The 20619-nt window shown below is 34.6% G+C and overlaps 4 protein-coding genes across 4 annotated transcripts; 1 reads left to right on the top strand and 3 right to left on the bottom strand.

The window, feature by feature from the left end:
- Positions 1–4260: 4260 nt before the first annotated feature.
- On the bottom strand, positions 4261–7299 carry LOC17893586. Its single transcript, XM_023786174.1, has 4 exons — positions 7293–7299; positions 5234–6123; positions 4428–5096; positions 4261–4343 (listed from the first exon to the last, which is right to left on the bottom strand). The coding sequence occupies exons 1-4, from the start codon at positions 7297–7299 to the stop codon at positions 4338–4340; spliced, it is 1572 nt and encodes a 523-aa protein (XP_023641942.1). The 3' UTR covers positions 4261–4337.
- Positions 7300–8849: 1550 nt separating this feature from the next.
- On the bottom strand, positions 8850–10182 carry LOC17891950. The gene is made up of 3 exons (XM_006298053.2): positions 9709–10182; positions 9264–9617; positions 8850–9184 (listed from the first exon to the last, which is right to left on the bottom strand). Exons 1-3 carry the CDS (start codon positions 10154–10156, stop codon positions 8994–8996), a joined length of 993 nt encoding a protein of 330 aa, XP_006298115.1. The 5' UTR covers positions 10157–10182; the 3' UTR covers positions 8850–8993.
- Positions 10183–11232: 1050 nt separating this feature from the next.
- LOC17892738 (F-box/LRR-repeat protein At2g42730) lies at positions 11233–15295 on the top strand. The gene is made up of 3 exons (XM_006299964.1): positions 11233–12156; positions 12250–12402; positions 14996–15295. The coding sequence occupies exons 1-3, from the start codon at positions 11233–11235 to the stop codon at positions 15293–15295; spliced, it is 1377 nt and encodes a 458-aa protein (XP_006300026.1).
- Positions 15296–15639: 344 nt separating this feature from the next.
- On the bottom strand, positions 15640–18708 carry LOC17892183 (cold-responsive protein kinase 1). Its single transcript, XM_023785447.1, has 10 exons — positions 18508–18708; positions 18346–18419; positions 18145–18263; positions 17949–18061; positions 17423–17842; positions 17097–17348; positions 16748–16899; positions 16440–16667; positions 16213–16362; positions 15640–16111 (listed from the first exon to the last, which is right to left on the bottom strand). The coding sequence occupies exons 1-10, from the start codon at positions 18677–18679 to the stop codon at positions 15881–15883; spliced, it is 1911 nt and encodes a 636-aa protein (XP_023641215.1). The 5' UTR covers positions 18680–18708; the 3' UTR covers positions 15640–15880.
- Between the last annotated feature and the right edge of the window lie 1911 nt (positions 18709–20619).

Genomic DNA, 20619 nt, shown 5'->3' with positions numbered 1-20619 from the left:
CATAGCAGAGTCAATCAATAAAGTTTTAAAGCCTGCTAGACACTATCCGATTGTTCAATTACTAGATGAGATAAGGTTGATGTTGACAAGGTGGTTTGCAGCTAGGAGGAGACAAGCTTCTAAAATGGAAACTGAGCTTACAACCGGTGTTGAGAAGCTCCTTGAGGTAATATTTCTTAAATTAATCTCAAGTATTCATTAAATAAGGTATTTTACACTACTAATGTTATGTATTGTATTTATAGGCTCGCGTTGCAAGAGCAAGTAATTTACATGTCCAAGAGATTGATCCCCATCAATACGAAGTTCGGAGTGGAACGTCTATGAATGTTGTAAACCTATCACAGAAAAAGTGTACATGTCGTATGTTCGACATCGACAAACTTCCATGCATTCATGCGATAGCAGCAGCAGAATTGGCGAAGGTGTCTAGGATTTCAAAGTGTCATCCATACTATAGGAGCGAATACCTACGACATGGGTATTCAAAATCAATTATGCCAAAGGATGAGTCCATACCTGTACCAAATGCGCTTCATTCAAAAAAATGCAGCCCCCCGGTTGTACGAACTCAGTCAGGCCGGCCAAAGCATAGTAGAGTCAAAGGTGTGATGGAGGTGGTAATGGAAAGTAAGAGACCAAGAAAAGCGAACGTTTGTTCACAATGTGGTGAGGTGGGACACAATCGACAAACATGTATTAAGTAATTTGTAGTAGTTTCCTTCTGTTGTATGCCGTGTTTTTTGGTCATTAAATTGTCTTGGCCATCTAGTACCAGTACTTTTACTTCATTGCAGATGTTTTCCTTTAAGTCTAAAGAGTTCTGTGTAAGTCTACTAAAAACATATAAGTCTATCGTGTTTTATAAATTATTTTGTAAGTCTATCCGAGTTAATATCCTACCGGAACTCTACGGAAGTCCATTAAGTCTATATGCATAAGTCTGTCTTCCATTGAAGTTGGCTTTATTGGTAATATTAAACCACCTAACCACCACACCAACTTCTTCACCAACCTTAACAATTACTTAAAAAGAACCAACCACACACAAGTGCTTCATTTATTGTCATCACTGAAAGTGGGATACTAGGTTAACAAATCCATATGATTATAAAACAAAACGATTCCATTTCTCCTCACCCGGCCACCATCAAACAACCTCTCTCCATTTTAACTTAAAACTACAAATGACCTACATTCCCATTCCTTTGGTGACAGAGATAATCAGACGTGTAGGAAAGAAGGGTTTTCGATACCTTGGGCCTTTCATTGCGGCGGGAGGTGCTTACACCGAGCTTGTGAACACCGAGCTCGTCTTGAAGGACGTTGATTTGCAAGAGTTTTTCTACAATGGTGAACTAGCTAGCCTCACTTCCATCTATAGGCCATTCTTGGTAAGGTGTCTTGCCCATGACAATCCTACGGCCAAATATGTAGAATCGATACGCCTCCTTACCGCTTTTGGTCCTAGTCAAGCACGGTTGGATCTACTTGGTGAAGCTGCACCATATAGCCTAGAAGCTTGGTACGCATATGGCCTATTTCTCATATGTTGTGGAGCTTATGAAGATGGTGTTATTGTCCTCCAAGCTTTTGTCAACAACGTCTCACACTTTAATGAGGCTCTAACAATTGCTGACCGACTTGAGGTATTGGTTCGTGGTATGCATATCACTGGATATCGCCTTTTTAAAGGCTTTTACCATTTCGATACCATCCCTATATGTGAGTTAAACCACGACACAACAGCTCCCACATGCAAAGATTGCTTCTCATGGGAGTATTCGTTGAGAATGGTTCGAATGTGTTGAAAGGTATGGTAACTCTATGCTCATACTCTATGCTGCGAATGTTTAATATTTGAAGTCCCTATGTTATATTGTATTATCTAATCAAATGTATGGGAGTAATGAATGATCCCAATGTCTAATATAACTCTAAGCTAATCTATGGGCTAACTATATGATCCCAATGTGTAATATAACTCTAAGATAATCTATGGGAGTAATGAATCATCCCAATGTTTATTATTATGTTTACTTTTGTAAGTTTATGTCTCTTACTATAAAGTTTCGCAATCTGTAATATTATAAGTTAAGTTTCATGTGTAATGTAAGATTCAGAGTATGTTATTAGTTGTCCATAAAATTTCTTATAGTAAATAAACAATACTTACCGAAGTCAATGATTACATTAGTAGCCAAAACGGAAAGGTAACTCAATTACCCCATTTGGTAATTGAGTTAGTCATAAGACAAACACATCCCGACGGTTTCGTAGACTTACATATAACAGTTAATCGGTAGAGTTACAATCAAATTACGTAACTAACAACTCTACAACGATGACATGACCTGGTAGACTTAAGAAGGCTGCATGTTCCATATAACCAGATTATGAACATGCGACGTTCTTTAGTGCACAAAAAATTACTTTGCCCCAAAATATTACGGTTGGGACATGAACTCAACACCACCTGTCTCTGACCCACGAGGGTTCGGATCCGAAAGCTGAATGAAGCAATCTAAATCTGGTACCTCAGCCAATATCTCTGCTGCCAGCTTCAGACGCATTGCTGGTACTGCTTCATCACATAACCCTTCAAAATTTAGACCAATTGCCAAGCACTCAAAGTATTTAATAGTGAAAATCCCACAATCTCCTTGTTGATAGTTCTGTGGAGTTCGCTTGACTCTGTAAATTGTGAAAGCTTTTGTAGTGAGGTCTTTCTTATCTTCTGGTTCCGCAATTATCTTGATCAACGCAGGAATCATGCAGGTGTATGGTTTGCATGACTCATATACTTCTTCATTCGTGTAGAGGCTGGTAATGCTATCCCACACTTTCACCCTTCTCTTTTTCAGGTTAACTTCAAGAGCCACCCAATGATTATTCTTGATGTTGTGTGCAAGATAGAGAATGTCAACTTCTTCCACCCATTTCTTCAATGTCTGTCCATAGGTGGGCTGCAGACCATTGTAAACCTTGAAATAGATTGTAGGGAACATGTAGTTTTTCTCCGTATCAAACTTCTTGTAATCATGACCCCATTGGTTAACAAACCACGGGTCTAAGAATGCAATCCGATCACTTCTAAAGGGAGACACATACTGCATTGACCGTTTCCTAAGCATATGCATGGCTGCACACATATGCTGAGACAAGGAAAGGAAAAAGGTCTGTTAGAGTAGAGTTGTATAAAAGTGCAAACTTGTAATAGAGTAGAGTTTCATACCGCATCCTTCAACCAACCAAATGTTGTTTCTTTCTTAGGCCACAAAGCTTTAGGAGTCAAAATCCTTAGGTAGAAACTTGAAGAGGAGCTTGATTCATCACAAAAACACTCCCTAAAAGGCAGAAAACAAGGTGAGATTAGTGAGAGTTAAGTACCATCAAAGATGAATTTTTTAGTCATATGAAAAAATATTCAATCTTCACTTACAAATCTTTGTCGACAAACTGCATGAGTTTGTCAACCAATCCAGTCGTGACCTTCTCAAATGGATCGTAATGGGCTGGTGACAGCTTTTTCCCCTTAAGTATACGCTTCACCACTGAACTGCCAACGTAAGGATGCAATTGGGTAGCCGCAAGTGTTTTACACCGGCCTTTTCGTACAACTTCTACATCTCCTTCAGCCTTGCAGAACATATACAACTTTTCTAATGATAACCCAAGATTTTTCCTAGCCTCAAGCTCACATGGTACAGATATGTCAGAATCGGTTGATGCATCATCTAATTCAGTACATAAGTCTAGCACGGGTGATTTCCAGCTGCATTCATCATCGCCTTTGCCCGTCACCACAGATTTATACTCAGAATCTGGGACCGTTTGCTGTTGAGTTTCAGGGACTATGATTTCTGAACCAAAATCAATCCTCCTCTGGAGAGGTGGTGAACCATGTGACCTTCGAAGCTTTCCTGAGATGAAGGTGTCTTTTAAAGGAATAACGAAGTCAGACCTTTTCTTTTCAGTAGCAGATGAAGGATCCCTCTTCATCTTTGTTGAAACTCCACTTGATTCCTTCAAAGAGACTCTTGATTTCTTAGTAGGCATTCTGACCACACATGAGATTGGAAACTCATCTTGAGACGTTTGCTTCTGCTGTAAAGTCCAACACTAAAAGGAGGAGATTAAGATATGAATCGATAATCAGATAGACTTAAGTAAGAAATATAATAACATCTGAAATACTTCCATTACAGTAGCAAATACGAGATACATAAGTTTCCATGTCTTTGAAAATATTAAACAAACCCTTAGAAGAAAAAAAAGATAGAACCAGAAAATACAGTGACTTAATTAGCTTCACATGTTTTGGCCACCAACTAAGCTTATGTCTGCATACAAAAGAAGTATAATTTTACCTTAATTTTTACTCAATCGTTCCAATTCATAAAACATAATTAGAGAAGATTTCATACCTCTTCATTAGGCCCTGAACCACCAGCATCGTCAGTTTTAGATTCTTCATCATTTGCACCCGGCCCTATCTTCACACTAGTCCCATTCTTCACTTCCTTTCCCTTCTTACTTGCTGTAGTGTCATCAGGTTTCTTCAACTGTCCCACATCTCCCTCAAGAGCTGTGACTTTCTTCTCAATCTCCTTCACATGAGTCCCTAGCAAATTCAGTTGCACTCCAAAGTTTGAATTCATATAATCCATCTTGCCAGACATACTTAGGAGCAACTTCATGACGACCCCCATTGACACTTCTTCTTCTTCCTTCTTACTAGGTTCATTCTCCTCTCCACTATCATCACTAACATCCTTCAACTTGACAGGCCCTCTTGCTCTCTTGAAGCTAGTCTTAGGTTTTTTAGGTGGAGGGTCAAGTGTATCATCACTTTGCACTATCTCCTTCCTCTTCTCCTTCCTCTTCTCCTTCATCTTCTCCTTCATCTTCTCACCTACAACCTTCTCTTTACCTAGTTCCCATTGTGTTGAATCGACACGGCCAAGGAAGATGTCTGCGACCAAATTGTCAAGAAGCTTGATTCCAACTGATCCTTCCGGATACAAACCTTGTTCATCTGGCCAGAAAGGGTATATATCCTCTTCAGATCGCCAGCCCACATTAGTTACTGACAGCTACATAAAGGATAAGTCAGTCAGAACAAAAGTGTATGAGAACATAATAGATTGTATGGAATAACTCTGTCACAACATACTAGTAGACATAATAGGAAATAAAAACATTTGGGATGTGTACAAAGTTTGAGAAGTACCTTTTTGTTAATTCGTTTCTCTGTGGCAAAAAACTCCCCTATATCGATTCTTGGACGGCCTCCACTCCACTCCAACAATGGGACAACATCATCAGCATGAGCCTCATCTTCATCTGTCTTCTTTTTGTTTCCATACTTTTTCCCCAGCTTATGAAGACTCTCCAATGCCCATATCATAAGCACATGCACCAATCCGTGGATTGCATAACTGTCATTCTCATAGGATACCACTTTGATGGACTGAATGAGCTCTTTGAAACCAATTCTTCCCCAAGGGAATCTCTCAAAAACACCACTGTCCAGCACAGTTTTAGCATAGTCAAGTGGAATCCTACTTGACCTCGCGATTCCCAAAATCCCTACATGGACCACAAATAAGAGTCCAAGCATCTTTCTCTTCTCAGCAGACCAAGTCCTACAACTCTTCAAAGCTTTTTCCAAGTCGTACCAGTTCGGCCCTACAGCTCCTTCAACATCCAACTCAGCCCAAAAATCTCTGTGATCAGCCTCCACTATATCATCATCTACAAATGGAGCACAGTTGAGGCCGGTTATGTCTTCATATTCATGGAGGGAGAACCTAATGGGACTACCTTCAATCAAGGCCCAGATATCATACTTCCTCTCAATTGCCAACTGCCGAGTTAAGATGTAATGGATAAGCTTTCCCCACCAAACATAATCAGAATCCGCTAGCATCAATACAACTCCAACCTGTGAATGATCCCGGATGTCATTATACACATCTTCACCTATGCACTCTTTCATGAATCCAAAACTGGCCAGTGTGCAATTATGGTGCATGCTCTTTCTCAGGAGAGGAGATTTTCCTTCCGGATACAGCCTTGGAGGGTACCTCCTACCCTTCCCAACACTTGTAGATGCGTTTCCTGCAAATCCACAACAATTATAAGGTGAGAAACTCTTACAACTAATAACTTACACTTCTATATACACACTTATTTTGACCCGATTCTATTGCCATTTATGTAACCTAAATGATACTCTTAAATCAATGTCATTACCCTAGCAAACACATAAAACCAAATCTACAAACATTCTACTATTTTCACTAATGTTTTGCTATGCTAAAACTAACAAAACATTCACTTTTTTACTCTGCCAATCAACTCTTATTACTAACTCAGTCTATATTCTCTGTCACACACACACAACTCATTTCAATCGCACTTTAAGAGAACCGACTTCTATTAGCATCAAAAACAAACAAAGCAAATCAGTTTGACATCAAACTACTCAAACTTACACTTCTATATACACACTTATATTTACCCGATTCTATTGCCATTTATGCAACCTAAATGATACTCTTAAATCAATGTCATTACCCTAGCAAACACATAAAACCAAATCTACAAACATTCTACTATTTTCACTAATGTTTTGCTATGCTAAAACTAACAAAACATTCACTTCTTTACTCTGCCAATCAACTCTTATTACTAACTCAGTCTATATTCTCTGTCACACACTCACATGTTATTTCAATTGCACTTTAAGAGAACCGATTTCAATTTCAGTATAAAACCACCAAAGCAAATCAGTTTGACATCAAACTACTCAAACTTACACTTCTAAATACACAATTATGGTAATGACATTTATATAAATGTCATTACCATAGGAAACACATAAAACCATATCTACAACAATCATCTATTTTCACTTGTGTTTTCTATGCAAAAACTAACATTCCTTTGACATTTTAACTATGCCAACAAACTCTATTTTCTTACTCTGTCTGTACTCTGACTCACACACAAATGTCATTTTCATTACACTTTAACCGAACCGATTTCCAATTAAATGCCAAACCACTAAACCAAATCAAAATTTCCTTCAAACAACTATACCATAGACTTCTATATAATTTCCTTACTCTATCATATAAAACAACAACCCGCCAAATTCGAATATAATTTTCATTCACCACATTTCGTCTTATTAAAATAGATGATCAAAGTGTCATAACCCAGACAACCATATCTAAAACCCAGAAATTATACATACAATCTCCTAGTATGATATATATACTTACCTGACATTGTTAATACTCGGTTCTCTTCAATCAACACCGCTTTGTGCCCAGAAATCTACCCTCTCGTCGCCGTCCTTTCAAATCCTTCAAATAAACATTCACACTTTATTTCCATTACATATTCGACCATACTTACAGGAAATAAACTCTACAAAACAATCTAACCGAAACTTTAAACAAACCACAAACCTTCAACACTAGAGACGACTGAGAATACGAATAGTCGTCCGCCTCTAACCAACAGCCTTTCGTCTTCCCAAACAACCACGGTTATTAACCCGTGAAGGAAACCCCGCCTACGATTGCCAGCCGCCCAAGCCTCAACGCCGTCGTCGATTCAAAACCTACCACAAAACTACTTCCGTCACATTTCTATTACTCCTCTTATATCTAATACTCTTTGAAAGAACAACCAAACAAATCTACTACCTTCTTACCGGAAAGTACCCAGAAACGCCGCCGTACCCACCGGAGATTCACGCACAGGATCTCGCCGGAATCGCTACTGAATCGCCGATAAAGAGAGCGAAAAGTTGAAAAGGAAACCGACAGTAACAAATGTTATTAGGGTTAGATTTTTCTCTTTTACCTTTTTGTTTTCTTTGGTTAAAAATTAAATAAATGGCACAAATGTAATAAACATTAAAAACGGGTGGGTTTGGGACTTTTCGCATTTTTTTTGGGCTATTTTAGTCGATCCAATTTTGTATGGGCCAAAACAGTTCGGATCCACTATTTATGTGCTAGATAAGTCTATTTCTCTATAAATAATGATTTTTTGCATTACACAATGAGATGATTTCATATAAAAAATGTTTTATCGAATAATAAAATAATAAGAAAAAACGAGTGTGCGTGCACTCCATGTTACAAATAAACGTTATAATGAACTGACGATATAATTTCATTATTTATTAGTGCCAAATACTGAATATAAGAATTTTTTTTTTCGATAAAATCATTTCTATTAAAGTTCGAATGGTTACAAACGGTTCAAAACATACGAAACTATTGGTGGACTGAACTATTTTTTATTTACCATTCAATAATTATATACATCCCTATTGTAATCATTGGAACTCTCTACTCTCTTAGAAATTTATCTTTTAACATGGGATGATGTGAACTAGTGATCATGAAAGAATCAAAATAGCCGTAAGATTTGATTCGAGCTTCTTGATTTGTGTTTACTGGTTAATGGAAAATTATCTCATACATTGGATAGTTTTTTCCATCGATTCCATATGCTCTATATGTTTGTTCTCTAGTGTGCATACCACTTGTTCTTTAGTTGTTCTTGGAGTTAAGTTAATCAAAGCTACGACACGTTTGCATCAATAATTGATTTGATTCATTGGAATATTTGGCTTCCTCGACCAACTCCATGCTACGGTCCCCTCTGTCTGATTTGCTAAAGAAAGGCTCCAAGAGCTGTCATGTCATGAACCCTTCACGTTTTCTAGTGGTTTTGTTTTTACATGAACGCCTCACGTTTTCTAGTGGTTTTGTTTTTACACCACCAACTTTTCACTATGATGGTCAAGTTGATTCTTGTAATTAGAAGAACAATGTCAAGATCTTCTCATGAATGATTATCAAGAAGTCTTACATCAATAGAAACATGTATTACATCATATCTCTCATTAGAATCATATAGAGATCATTAGTACAATGTAAGAATAAGTATAACCAAAGAAGACTCTAAAACACAGCTTCTACAAGTATGTGTTTCTTTTTAGACCCAAATCCAACAATGTGGTTTAGATAAACTCTTCCTTCTTTAACTGTAGCCGACGAGGCTAACCGATGAACCATACCGCTACTGAACCAACTCGTCACAGAAGCTGTCTTCCACCCATCTAAACTCTCCACCAGTTTCGAACTTGGACTACCTAAAAAACACATCTCACATTCATTGGCACAAGCTTACAAAAACAGAACTTCACAAATTAGAGATGTTAGAACTATTACCTGCAACAACAATCTTGGTCGGAGACAACAACTCAAGCCCATCTCCAAACCTCAATGTACCACCAGAAACATCAATTACACTAACTAGATTATCATTACCACTAACATTTACTTTGTACAAGTAACCAGATAAAGTGTGGATAACGATAAGGTAACCATCCGGATGATAAACAATACCATTAAGAGCAACAAGGTTATTGTACCATCCAAGTGGAGTAAACAGAGGACTTGTAATAACGCTTACAAGCTTCCCATTAACATCAACTTTCCAAATCTTACTACCTACTGCATCAGTCACATAAGCATTTCCTTGTTCATCAACAGCTACATCGTCTGCAAACGTTTTCTCTTTACCTACAACATTATTTATATCACATAACCTATTCAAGAAACCATATTGTAGCACGAAGAAGGCTTATTTATATACTAAAGTTACTTCACTTACCATGGCAGCTAAGTTCAGCTAAGAAGAGACGACGCCACGTAGATAAATCATAAGCTGCTAAAGCGCTGTAACGGTTACCAAGCAAATCAGAGACGGCGACTAGGACACGGTTTCTGACTTGGTCGATAGATATACCTAAGGAAGCGTTACCGGCGAGGTCAACGTCTTTGACCAAAGTGACTTCTTCAAGAACGTCGCCGTCGGAATCTTTAGGAACAATCTCGCCGACTCCTCCTCCGTCCATGAATGAGACTAGGAATCGCCGACCAACGTCGTCCCATTTAGCGCACTCACGGAAGTAGCCGGAGCTATGGTAAGAGAAGACGTGAGTAGAAGGAACAGCTAGCTCTAAAGAGATTAGGTAAGCTATAGGAACGGCAGAGATTACGAGGAAGAGCGCGGCGGAGCAACGGCCGGAGCAAAACGAGGGAGATATTTTTTTTTGCATTTTTTTTTTTCTTGAGATTGGAGAAAAAAATGGTTAGAAAAAGAGAAATAAATTGGGTACGACGAAGACCAAAAGTTAAAGGGGAAATAAAAAGTTGGTGAGCGAACGTTAAAAATTTGGTAATGCACACACACGTTGGGTTGGAGTAAAAAAAAAGACTTGTATTGGTGGCCCGTTTAATGTGTTATTGGGCCCAGAGAAGTGTACTTGTAAACTAATTTAATGCATATAGCATATAGTAGTGGGAGCTTTAAATATTATTTCAACGTGTTTGACCATGGTGGGCGTTTAAAGATATAGAATCATTCGTATATTTTTGGATTTTCGGGTTTAAAGATATAGAATCATTCGTATATTTCTTGATTTTGGATTGGAATTGGATTTGGATTAGGTATTCAGGTTCGGGTTCGGACTTCAAATTTTCAAAATTCAAAATTTTGAGTATCCAAATATGTTCAAACTAGTAGTTTTGGTAAAAATATGAAACTATGAATAAAACTAAAAATCTCTAGTATGTTTACCAAAATTTACAAAAAAGATTTTAATACTAAAAAAAAAGTCCAAAATATACAAAATGGATATTTTGGACATTTAGACTTTTACAAATATAAATATTATTAATAAATTATTACTAAATATTTATATTGTGGGTCGGGTTTAGATTCAGATTCAGGTTTTTCGGATTTAAAAAGATTTTAGAATCTGTTCGAATATTTATAGATTTCATGTTCTGATTCCGATCGGTTTTTCGAGTTCGGTTAATTTGCCAAAACCTATTTCTCTTAATTAATTGCATATGTTTTGTTCAATTAGTAACTTTGTTATAATTATTATTATTTTAAAATAAAATTAATGCTTTAAGTTCCCATAGTTTTTAAAGAATTATTTTTACCCTGTTTCCAATTGTACATAGTGACAATGTTTTACCCTAAAAATATCAATCGGGTGACATGAGGCTTATTTAAAATCGAATCTCTTACCGTAAGAATATACTAAGAGAAAATTGATTTGCCTTATTGTTCTCAAACAGAATCATAAAACCCTAGAGAGACTGAGTTAGTTTTAGGGTTTGAGCTATGAGTGGTCAAGATGCAATCAGCCGTCTACCAGATGAGGTTCTTGCGTGCATCTTATCATCCCTCACAACAAAACAGGCAGCTTCAACGTCAGTGCTGTCGAAGAGATGGAGGAATGTTTTTGCTTTCGTTAACAATCTCGACCTCGATGACCGTGATTCTGTGCGTACGTTAGCACGACATCGGCGTGAAAATTCCAAGAGGTTCAAGGCCTTCGTTTCGAGCTTTCTTGATACGCAAGGCAGTTCGAAGTTTATAAAGAAGTTCACTTTAAAGATTCATGTTAACGTTCAAAATCGATATGGTCTTGATCCAGCTTGTGTTGAGAGCTGGATATGCAATGTTCTTGACCGTGGTGTTGTGGATCTTGATCTGTCCATCATAACTTTCCAAGGAAAATCTCCACCAGTGCTTACGTTGGACGTGATGAGAAAGACATTGGTTAAGCTGAGCCTGAACCTAGGGCGTTGTTTTATCGTTAAGCTTCCTCAGGATATTTCTCTTCCTTTGCTTAGGACATTATGTCTTAACTCAGTTGGTTTTGATAGAGATTGTGATGTCGTTGGAACACTTCTATCTCGTTGCCCTTTCTTGGAAGAAATTTATTTTGAGGAATCAAACTCTAAGAAGCCCTCTCTTCCTGTACAAATACAATGGTCGTCTTCATCTCTAAAGAGACTAAGCATCCGGTTTAATGATTTCGTAAAGATTTCATTTGATTTTCCTAATCTTGTCTTCTTCGAGCTTTCGTATGAATCTGGGAGCGAGTTTCTAAATGTGAACTTGGATTCTCTCATTGAAGCCAGACTCAATCATCGGTGTCCCACACGGGGATATGATTATTCTCACGTTAATTTGATACATCTCATCAATGGAATCAGTAACGTTAGGACTCTTCACTTATGTAGTCTTTTTCTTGATGAGGTCAGTCTAACTACATTGTGAGTTTAATTGCTTCAAAATATTTTGAGTGATGATGATGATGATGACTACCTGATTTGGTTTTTTTCTTTGCAGATGATTTTCACCTTCTACTTCACCTTCAATGAAATATTACCGATGTTTCATAACCTTGTTTGTCTATCTATCGAGAGCAAAAAGAGCCGTGGATGGAAAATACTGCCACATATAATTAGAAACTCTCCAAATCTAGAAACTCTCATCTTCAAGGTACAAAAACATCCTAAATACTGATATGTCTACTATATATATATACTAGTTTAGTACCCCTCCAATGGACGGGTTATCTTTATTTAAAATTAAATTAAAATTAAAATTTATTATAACTTATAAAAAAATAATTTCCAAATTTTATTTTTGAAAAAATTAGAGAAATTAATTTTCATTTGGAAAGATATTTTATTTGGTTTGAAATATCAAACAAACGTGTATATATGTATATATATATATCTCTTAAAATTCGTTATTAAACGTTTATTATAAAAATCTAGTATTGTCAAATTGACAATCACCAAAACATTTGGGAGATATTTGCGAGCTATTCACCATTACTCATAATATTTCTAAAATATTTTTAAAAATATTAATTTAGCAATTATCCTCTAAAACATGATTATACCATTTTGTAAATTTTTTATTTCTTAACTTAAATTTTTCAAAAAATCATTCTCAGACTATGAAAATTAATTAATTATCATTTAATATGATGGTAAAGTTCTTTCAAATTAACATCAATCTAAAATATGATGTTAAATACAAATATAGTCATTTGTAAATAAATTCATATAAACAACGCAGATAAACATAAAGATTATAAAATAAATTATAGCATCGTTGAGGAAAACATTCAAAAATCTTTCAAATACGAATTATGAAAAACTACATATTTTCTTTAAAAATATTTTAAACTTACTATATTACGATTTATATTGAACTTTGTTATCTTTAATTTAAGCTAAAAATATTATTTTCGAAAATCTTTTATTCACCCTTATATTTTAGACAAAATTGCTCAATGGCATAATACATTCATACATAAATTTAAAATTAAACAAATATAACATATTATAAAATATATATCATGAATAAAATTATGTATTTAGTTAAACTCAAAATCTAATTTATTTGTAAACTGCAAATCCTAATTCTCCTTTATGAACCCAAACTAATAAATAACCTTGTTTAAATGTAAAACCTAAATCTCACTCCTCTTTAATAAACTCAAAACGATAAATAATCTCGTTTAATTATAAAATCTAAACTATAATGCAGATTTATAAACTCAACATATAACCCTTATAATTGTAAAACCTACAATTGGCAAAACCAAAAATTAGGTTAACAGTTTAAAGAGAATTTTTGAGAAATAACGCTTTTGGTGTACCCATTTTTAAAAATACACCAATTTTTATCCATTTAAAAAATATCTCTTTTCAAATATGAAAATTTGTAAACTTGTATATAGTTTATAAGGTACATCTAGATAATCATTACTATTGGGAGACTCAATAAAAATATTTATAAAGTTTTAAAAAGGTTCTAAACGGTATTTATAAGACTTTTATAAGGTTTTTATAAGGTTTAAAACGTTTTTATATGTTTTTAAATAATTTTTAAAACGTTTTTATTTGGTATAAAAACGGTATTTAAATTTATACGCATAGAAAGATAATTTGTGTCTAAATATATAAGTTTACACTTTTTTTTATAATAAATATCAATTTTTTTACATTTTAATTATCAAAAATACCTTTTTCCATACCACTTTTAAAAAATACCCCTATTTCAAATTTGATATGAACAAACCATTTTACATATTTAAATTTATCCAAATATGTGTGAAAACTTATAAATATACACACAAATTACCTTTATATATGTTTAAAATTTTATATATCTTTCATAAATAGCGTAAAATGACTTATAAAAACCTTATAAACCCTTTTAAAAACCACTTAAAACCTTATAAAACTTGTAAAAACGATTTAAAACCTTTTAAAACATTGTAAAATATTTGTTTCAAATTTCCAAGTAGTAGTTATTATATAGAAGTACCTTATAAACCATATAAAACTTTATAATTTTTCATATTTAAACATGGATATTTTTGAAAATGGATAGATAAAGGAGGTATTTTTGAAAAGGGGTATATCTGAGAAATTCTCTTTAACTTTTTTATAATTATTTTTAATATTGTTTAAAAATTCTATTTGTATCTTAATATTAACAAATTAGATATAACATGTTGCGACATCTTATGTTTTTACTTGACACTTATCATGATCACGTGAGTTAGTAAATTTAAAAACCAGGTTTCGACATATAGTCTCCTTTAATTGTTAAACTTAAACCATAATTTTAATTTATAAAGATAAACCATAATTCTTATTTATCATTTATATACCCAAACTAACAAATAACCTGATTTAATTGTAAAATTAAAGTTTAAACCTTAATCCTCTTCTGTAAACAAAAACTGCCATATATTCTTGTTAATTATAAATTTTAAATCTCTATCTTATTAATAAACCAAATTGACATAACTGAAATTAGGTTATTTGTTTAATTTTATTAATAATTTTTAATATATAATTCTTTATAATATTTATTTTATATATTTTATATATAATTCTTTATAATATTTCTATTTTATCCAAATATTAACAAAATTAGTTACAATACGTGACATAACATCTTATCGTTTATAATTGACACGTGTCATGATCTTGTTAATGGCTGAATTTGAAAACCAAGGTTTATATAATAAGATATCCTTAGATTCTTGGTCTCCTTTATGCTTCAGGGTCTAAAGCACCGTTGTGATGTATGTTCTGGGGATGTATGTGATTGCTATCTCTCCAGCAGGAGAAACAGACCGTCTTGCCTAACAGCATCCCGAGTTAAAGTGCTGGAGATATTAGATTACAGAGTATATTGCAGAAGTGATGAGAGTCAACTGAAGCATTTCTTGGCGAAATTAACCTGTCTTGAAGTTGTCAAATTAAGTGCAAGTAACCTCGACATGCCTCCCACTGGTTGGCACAAGAGTTTAAGGACGATTCCAAGAGCTTCACGAAACTGCAAGTTCCAAGTCATTCCTTGACCAAAACTCTAGCTAGTACTTACTTAATTCGTCCATGGTTTTGCAAATTTCTTCTGATTCTTGCACTCATAAATTTATGTCTTGGTCTTTTTGGTGTTTGACAAAACCTTGCCCCGGACAAAACATGAGACATTGAGTAATTGTTCTTTTTCAGTCACTTATGTTTTCTTGACGAGAGAGAGTCTTTTAAATCTTATCATATACTACCAGCATTACGAACTTGAACCAACCCAAATAACATTTGAATTTGTGTTTTGTTAGTGAAAAATTTGTTAGATTTGACAGGAGAAACTTACTTATAAGTATTTTGACTAAAGTTATATTCATATTCGTAGTAATACTAATTCATGAAAATTATCAGTTTATCACCATATATGAATTTTAAAATTAGTCATTAGTTTTATAATCTCCTCTCCTCATCTATCTATCTATACAAAAAAAAAACAAGAAAGAGGAAAAAGACTTTTCCGACAGTGGTTGCAAAAGCCAAGTCAGATAAGTGATATCTTTTGTGATTTGATTACATGCACTGTGAGAGATGACGTGATCTTCAAGTGAACTGGAGACACTAACCACAAACCCTAATTAAGACTGAAGCTCCTGTGAGGAAGATGAAGAAGAGAAAATGCTGTTGTTACTTCTCTCCAAGCTACTGATTGACACAGAGTCATTGTCCTCCACGTCGACCATCGCTAGGCTCAAGTGTAGTTCTGTGTTCGAATTTGGGTAAACCTCGTCGTCCAAACAATCTTCGTTTTCTTCTACTATCTTCACCCATTTCTCTACTTCTTCTTCGCCTCTTAGCAGCTTCAATATCTGCAGGAATGTTATTGGATAAGTGACTAAGATCTTGGCACAATTTATAGGTTAAACAGAGGATTTAACACTTGGATCTGAATAAGTCTCCACGATTTAACCTCTCTGATATTGGGACGATGAGTGGCTGCTCTTGTGAGACAATGTGAAGCAGCAAGAACCATCTTATGAAACTGATCCTCATCGAAAGTCCCAGAGATATTCGGATCCAATAGCTCTTTTGCATTGCCTTTTTCGATCATTGGTTTTGCCTGCAACCCAAGTAATCTATTTTTGAGGTTTCTAATGACGATTTCTTGTGTTACAAGTAAACAAAACCAACACTTACCCACATGACCAAACTCTCTTGTCCTCTTGGGCTATTAGATGAAATAGGAGTTCTTCCTGAAATGAGTTCAAGCAAAACTACTCCAAAGGCATATACATCGACTTTGTCGCTGACTTTTCCATACATGAAGTACTCTGGAGCTAGGTATCCAAACGTTCCAACCACGTCTCTTTGTATAGTATATCGACAAGACTTCGATCCCCATATCGAAAGTCCGAAATCTGAAAGCTATTCTCGAAATAAAGATTCAGTAAAGTTTAAATCTGTATGAGTTCTTACTAGTTCTGAGTCACTATTTTTTACAATACCTGAGGTTCGAACTCGTCCGAGAGAAGAACATTCGAAGATTTGACATCTCTGTGGATCACAGGATTTGAACATTGGTTATGGAGATAATCAAGAGCTTCTCCTAACCCAATTGCTATCTTGAATCTCTCTTCCCATCTCAATACATGCTTACCTGAAGAAACTGAATCATTAGTGAACTCTTTATGACATTATGTGTCAAGATGACTAAGACCATCATCAATGGTAGTCTCTTAGGGCTAAGATTTCCTTAAGAGAGTACATTATATAAGGTACTCTCTTAAGAAAATCTTAGCCCTAAGAGTCTACCATTGAGGATGCCCTAAGAGAATTAAGTAGAATTGTGCTAACATTGAAGAGTTTCCTCCAAACTCCCTCGGGATGAGAGATTGTAAACAGAGATAAGATCGTTGTAATGAACGCATACACCAATCAAAGGAGAGATGTTTTGGTGACTCAAAGAAGAGATTATGCTCACTTCATGAACAAACTCCTTCACTGCTTCTTTTACAGATGGTTTCAAGATCTTCACCGCCACAGCTTTACCATTTTCAAGAAACCCTTTGTACACTTCGTTACATCCTCCTTTCCCGATCAGATTCTCTATAATCGAATAAAAAGAACACGATAAATTGGCGGTTAACACGATAAAAAAACAGAGTAGATCGTTATAGTACCTGAAGAGAAATCTGATGTTGCTGTCTTAAGAGCATCATAGCTGAACCATCTGTTTATTTCCTTTAGTATGTCTCTAAGTTGTTTATCGCAAAAGCTCGGTTGAGAAGTCGGATTCGGATGATGCGGGAACCGTTCAGGCAAGCTCATGACCCAATTAACAACTGATATTTTCCTAGTATGATGGTGAACCATTGGACTAGCTAAAGTGGTTGTTCTTAACAATGGCCAACCCGGTTTCTTGTCTATTACCTCTACTGATGGAAGAGATAGAGATCTTCCTGAAATCTTCCTCTTCTCTTCCCCCGTTGCTCCCGCGATCTCTATGCTTTTAACCGTAGATTCTTCATATTTCAATTTTCTTTCTTCGTCTGAAAATCCATTAGAAAGTTCAGAACTTAGTCTTGAACTCATCTTTTGAGCTGCAAGAAGAACCAAAATATACTTTGTCAACCGATTCGAGTTTAAAGAATGTTACATAGACTTATATAGAGTCAAAGACTCTGTTCATAAAGAGGACCAACGAACCAAGAGGTAGGTGGTAATGGTTGGAACGTCTAAAGACTATATTCCCTCTGTGGATGGCCAAAACATCGGTTGTTGAAGGAAGCTCCTTTGCGCAGCCTTTAGCTATTTTAAGACTAATAAAAAAACATCTAAAATCAAGAAAAGAATATCCAAAAAGAAAAGTTAAATAAGTTTTCTACTTATAATTTTTTCTCACCTTAATTTTCTTTGTTGTTTAACTCCAACAACAACTGACATGGCGTTGTATCTCTTTGCCTCTTTAACTAAAACTCCTATAACTGAATTCCCTTTTAAAACTTCTCCTTTGAGCTCAATCTGTTCTCGAAAACCGAACATTCGATGTTATATATTGCTAGAAAATTACGCGAAATGAACTCGGAAATGGATCTAGTGATACCTTATTTGTTGAGCAGAATCCACTGTAATGTTCTAAGTACCGATCTAGCGATGACTTGCTTTTCAAGGCACGAACTGTATCAATTAAGAAAGAATCAAAATCTAGTAAATAGAAACTTCAAAAGAACAGAACAAGGATCGGAGAAGAAGAAGATGAGCTTACAAGAAGTAAAACAAACATGGACAACAACAACACAATCTCCAAGTTGAGCAACTTCTTCAAGTGCCCATTTCAAGATCTCTTTGCCACTCTCATCAATTCTAATTCCAACCAATACAATGTTCCTCTTCTTCACAATCACATGATCCACTTTTCTTTCTTTCTCCACTGCCATTATTTGTTTCCTCACAAACTTCTCTTCCTTTTTTTTTTTCTTTTGTAAGAGAAGCTAGAACTAATACAAAATGCAATTAAAAGTATAATCAATTATCAATATAAGAAAAAGTTATAAAATAAAACAATGTATTGCTTCTTTAAATACTCAAGTTGAAAGATAGAAAAATCAGAAACTTGATGTTGCAACAACTATAAGATACAAACAAACATAAAAGTCCAGAGTATTGATCAGAGAGAGACACTTGAAAATTCAAAGGATACAAAGTTGAATTTTAAAGAGATACACGATGAGCATTAAGAGACAACATAGTATCACCTAAAGCCTTTGTTAATTATTATATTATTAAATTTTTGTCTTTAGGACATAAATAAATTGATAGTTTTGCGTCCATGTGCCATCAGCATTTGTACCTGCCCCTGCCACGACTAGAATGATCACAAATAAGAAAGCAACTTACATTTGAAGGACCTTAATATATACGTAAATATTGCTGATGATCTTGATCTTCTTGAGATATTCAAGAAGCTTGGCTTGGTTTTTGTTATATGTAATGAAATGATCAGAGAAGAAGGAAGAGGAAGAGGAGAAGAAAGTGTCGGTGAAGAGAAAGAGAGAGATAGAGCGAAGCCAAAAAAAAGGGTCCAGTGAGCAAAAGAAGACACAAGGGACCAATTTTGATTTTTTTTTCTTTCTTTTTAAAACAATTTACGTGCTTTTTTACTTTTTTTAATTTTTAATTTTTTTTTTTTACATGTTTTTCTAAGAAAAGAAAGGTGAACAAGTGAGGTTTTTTGTGTGTGTTTTGTTTGTTGGTTTTATATGAATGAATAAATGAGTTTGGTTAGGAGAAAGTGGCAAATATTGCGGGGAAAGGCATGAAATTAGGTGATTAAGTCCCCTTAAGTGAACATATGTGTGTATGGTCTCACCATCTATTTCGGGGTTTAGAGTGTAACCGAGTCGACCAAAAGCTGCCTCCATTGCTTAGATATTAAAAAGGAAAAAAGAAATAAAAATTTTGTTTTCTTATAGCAAATATTATAGAAATGAGTTTTCTTTAAAGAAATAAAGTGTAGATGGTTGGTATATTGTGTTTTAGTGTTTAGTATATATCAGCTATCAATGTCTATATGGTAATGTGGTATATAATGAGTTAGAAAGATTTTCTAAATGAATGTGACATAAGAATCACGTTTTGACCACATATTGTGTTATTATTATTATATGTATATCAACTACCAATAATTCATTCGACAATTATTCTGACATTTATATGTATGTGTATATATATATATATATATATTTAATTTTCTAATAAAATCATTCTAATAATTCACTAGTTATTTCTTATTATATTTAGTCTTAGCTATATGATCAAAATCTAATAATCTAGGCGTAAACAGTACGTCGACTAAAAATATATAATTAATTTTTAACTCATGTATGGTTCATGCATGCGTTATGGACCGACATGGTCAGTAATATTGGATGTCCAAGTCCATGAGTGATTCGATCGATCAGCATCGTAGTTCATAGTAGTTAGTACTGTTCGTTCTTAATCACAATGATTGTTGCTTAGAGTAATAACTCTCACTCAACTTGAAGAAAAAAACCAAATCTACTTTGTTCTCTCGGTCTTAATATGACAAATTGGGACATCTGGTGGACAAAAATGCTATGTGTCCTTTATGAATATTCTCTTGTCACGAAGTGTAATTAAGAAGTTAAAAAATTAAAGAACATTTTCTATGGCTATGATGACAGTGATGAAGCGAATTAGTTTTGGTGGTTGTAATCAAATTATGTTGGATGCACCTACTACTTGATCAATAAATACTTATTTTAACCATTAATAGCAAATTTTGTATCTTCACATTATATATCGAGAGAATATAATTTTTTGATAAGAATTTTATATTTTTGTTAAATTAATATTT

Source organism: Capsella rubella, unplaced genomic scaffold (genome assembly GCF_000375325.1).
Source record: "Capsella rubella cultivar Monte Gargano unplaced genomic scaffold, Caprub1_0 scaffold_3, whole genome shotgun sequence".
Classification (NCBI taxonomy): domain Eukaryota; kingdom Viridiplantae; phylum Streptophyta; class Magnoliopsida; order Brassicales; family Brassicaceae; genus Capsella; species Capsella rubella.
The sequence above is the reverse complement of the archived record's forward strand: the minus strand, read 5'-3'. Positions and strand labels throughout refer to the sequence as shown.

Bases quoted from the DNA above. Each gene is read 5' to 3' on its own strand.
- LOC17893586 (XM_023786174.1), bottom strand. The intron at 5,097-5,233 runs GTACTTCTCAAA...TCCTTTATGTAG, and splicing joins AGAAACGAATTAACAAAAAG to CTGTCAGTAACTAATGTGGG.
- LOC17892183 (XM_023785447.1), bottom strand. From the start codon at position 18,679: ATGGCAGTGGAGAAAGAAAGAAAAGTGGATCATGTGATTGTGAAGAAG. The intron at 18,420-18,507 runs GTAAGCTCATCT...TAATTGATACAG, and splicing joins CCATGTTTGTTTTACTTCTT to TTCGTGCCTTGAAAAGCAAG. The intron at 18,062-18,144 runs GTGAGAAAAAAT...TTTTTTTATTAG, and splicing joins AAACAACAAAGAAAATTAAG to TCTTAAAATAGCTAAAGGCT.
- LOC17891950 (XM_006298053.2), bottom strand. From the start codon at position 10,156: ATGCAAAAAAAAATATCTCCCTCGTTTTGCTCCGGCCGTTGCTCCGCC. The intron at 9,618-9,708 runs GTAAGTGAAGTA...ATAATGTTGTAG, and splicing joins AGCTGAACTTAGCTGCCATG to GTAAAGAGAAAACGTTTGCA. The intron at 9,185-9,263 runs GTAATAGTTCTA...TGTGTTTTTTAG, and splicing joins GACCAAGATTGTTGTTGCAG to GTAGTCCAAGTTCGAAACTG.
- LOC17892738 (XM_006299964.1), top strand. From the start codon at position 11,233: ATGAGTGGTCAAGATGCAATCAGCCGTCTACCAGATGAGGTTCTTGCG. The intron at 12,157-12,249 runs GTCAGTCTAACT...TTTTCTTTGCAG, and splicing joins GTAGTCTTTTTCTTGATGAG to ATGATTTTCACCTTCTACTT. The intron at 12,403-14,995 runs GTACAAAAACAT...TTTATGCTTCAG, and splicing joins TAGAAACTCTCATCTTCAAG to GGTCTAAAGCACCGTTGTGA.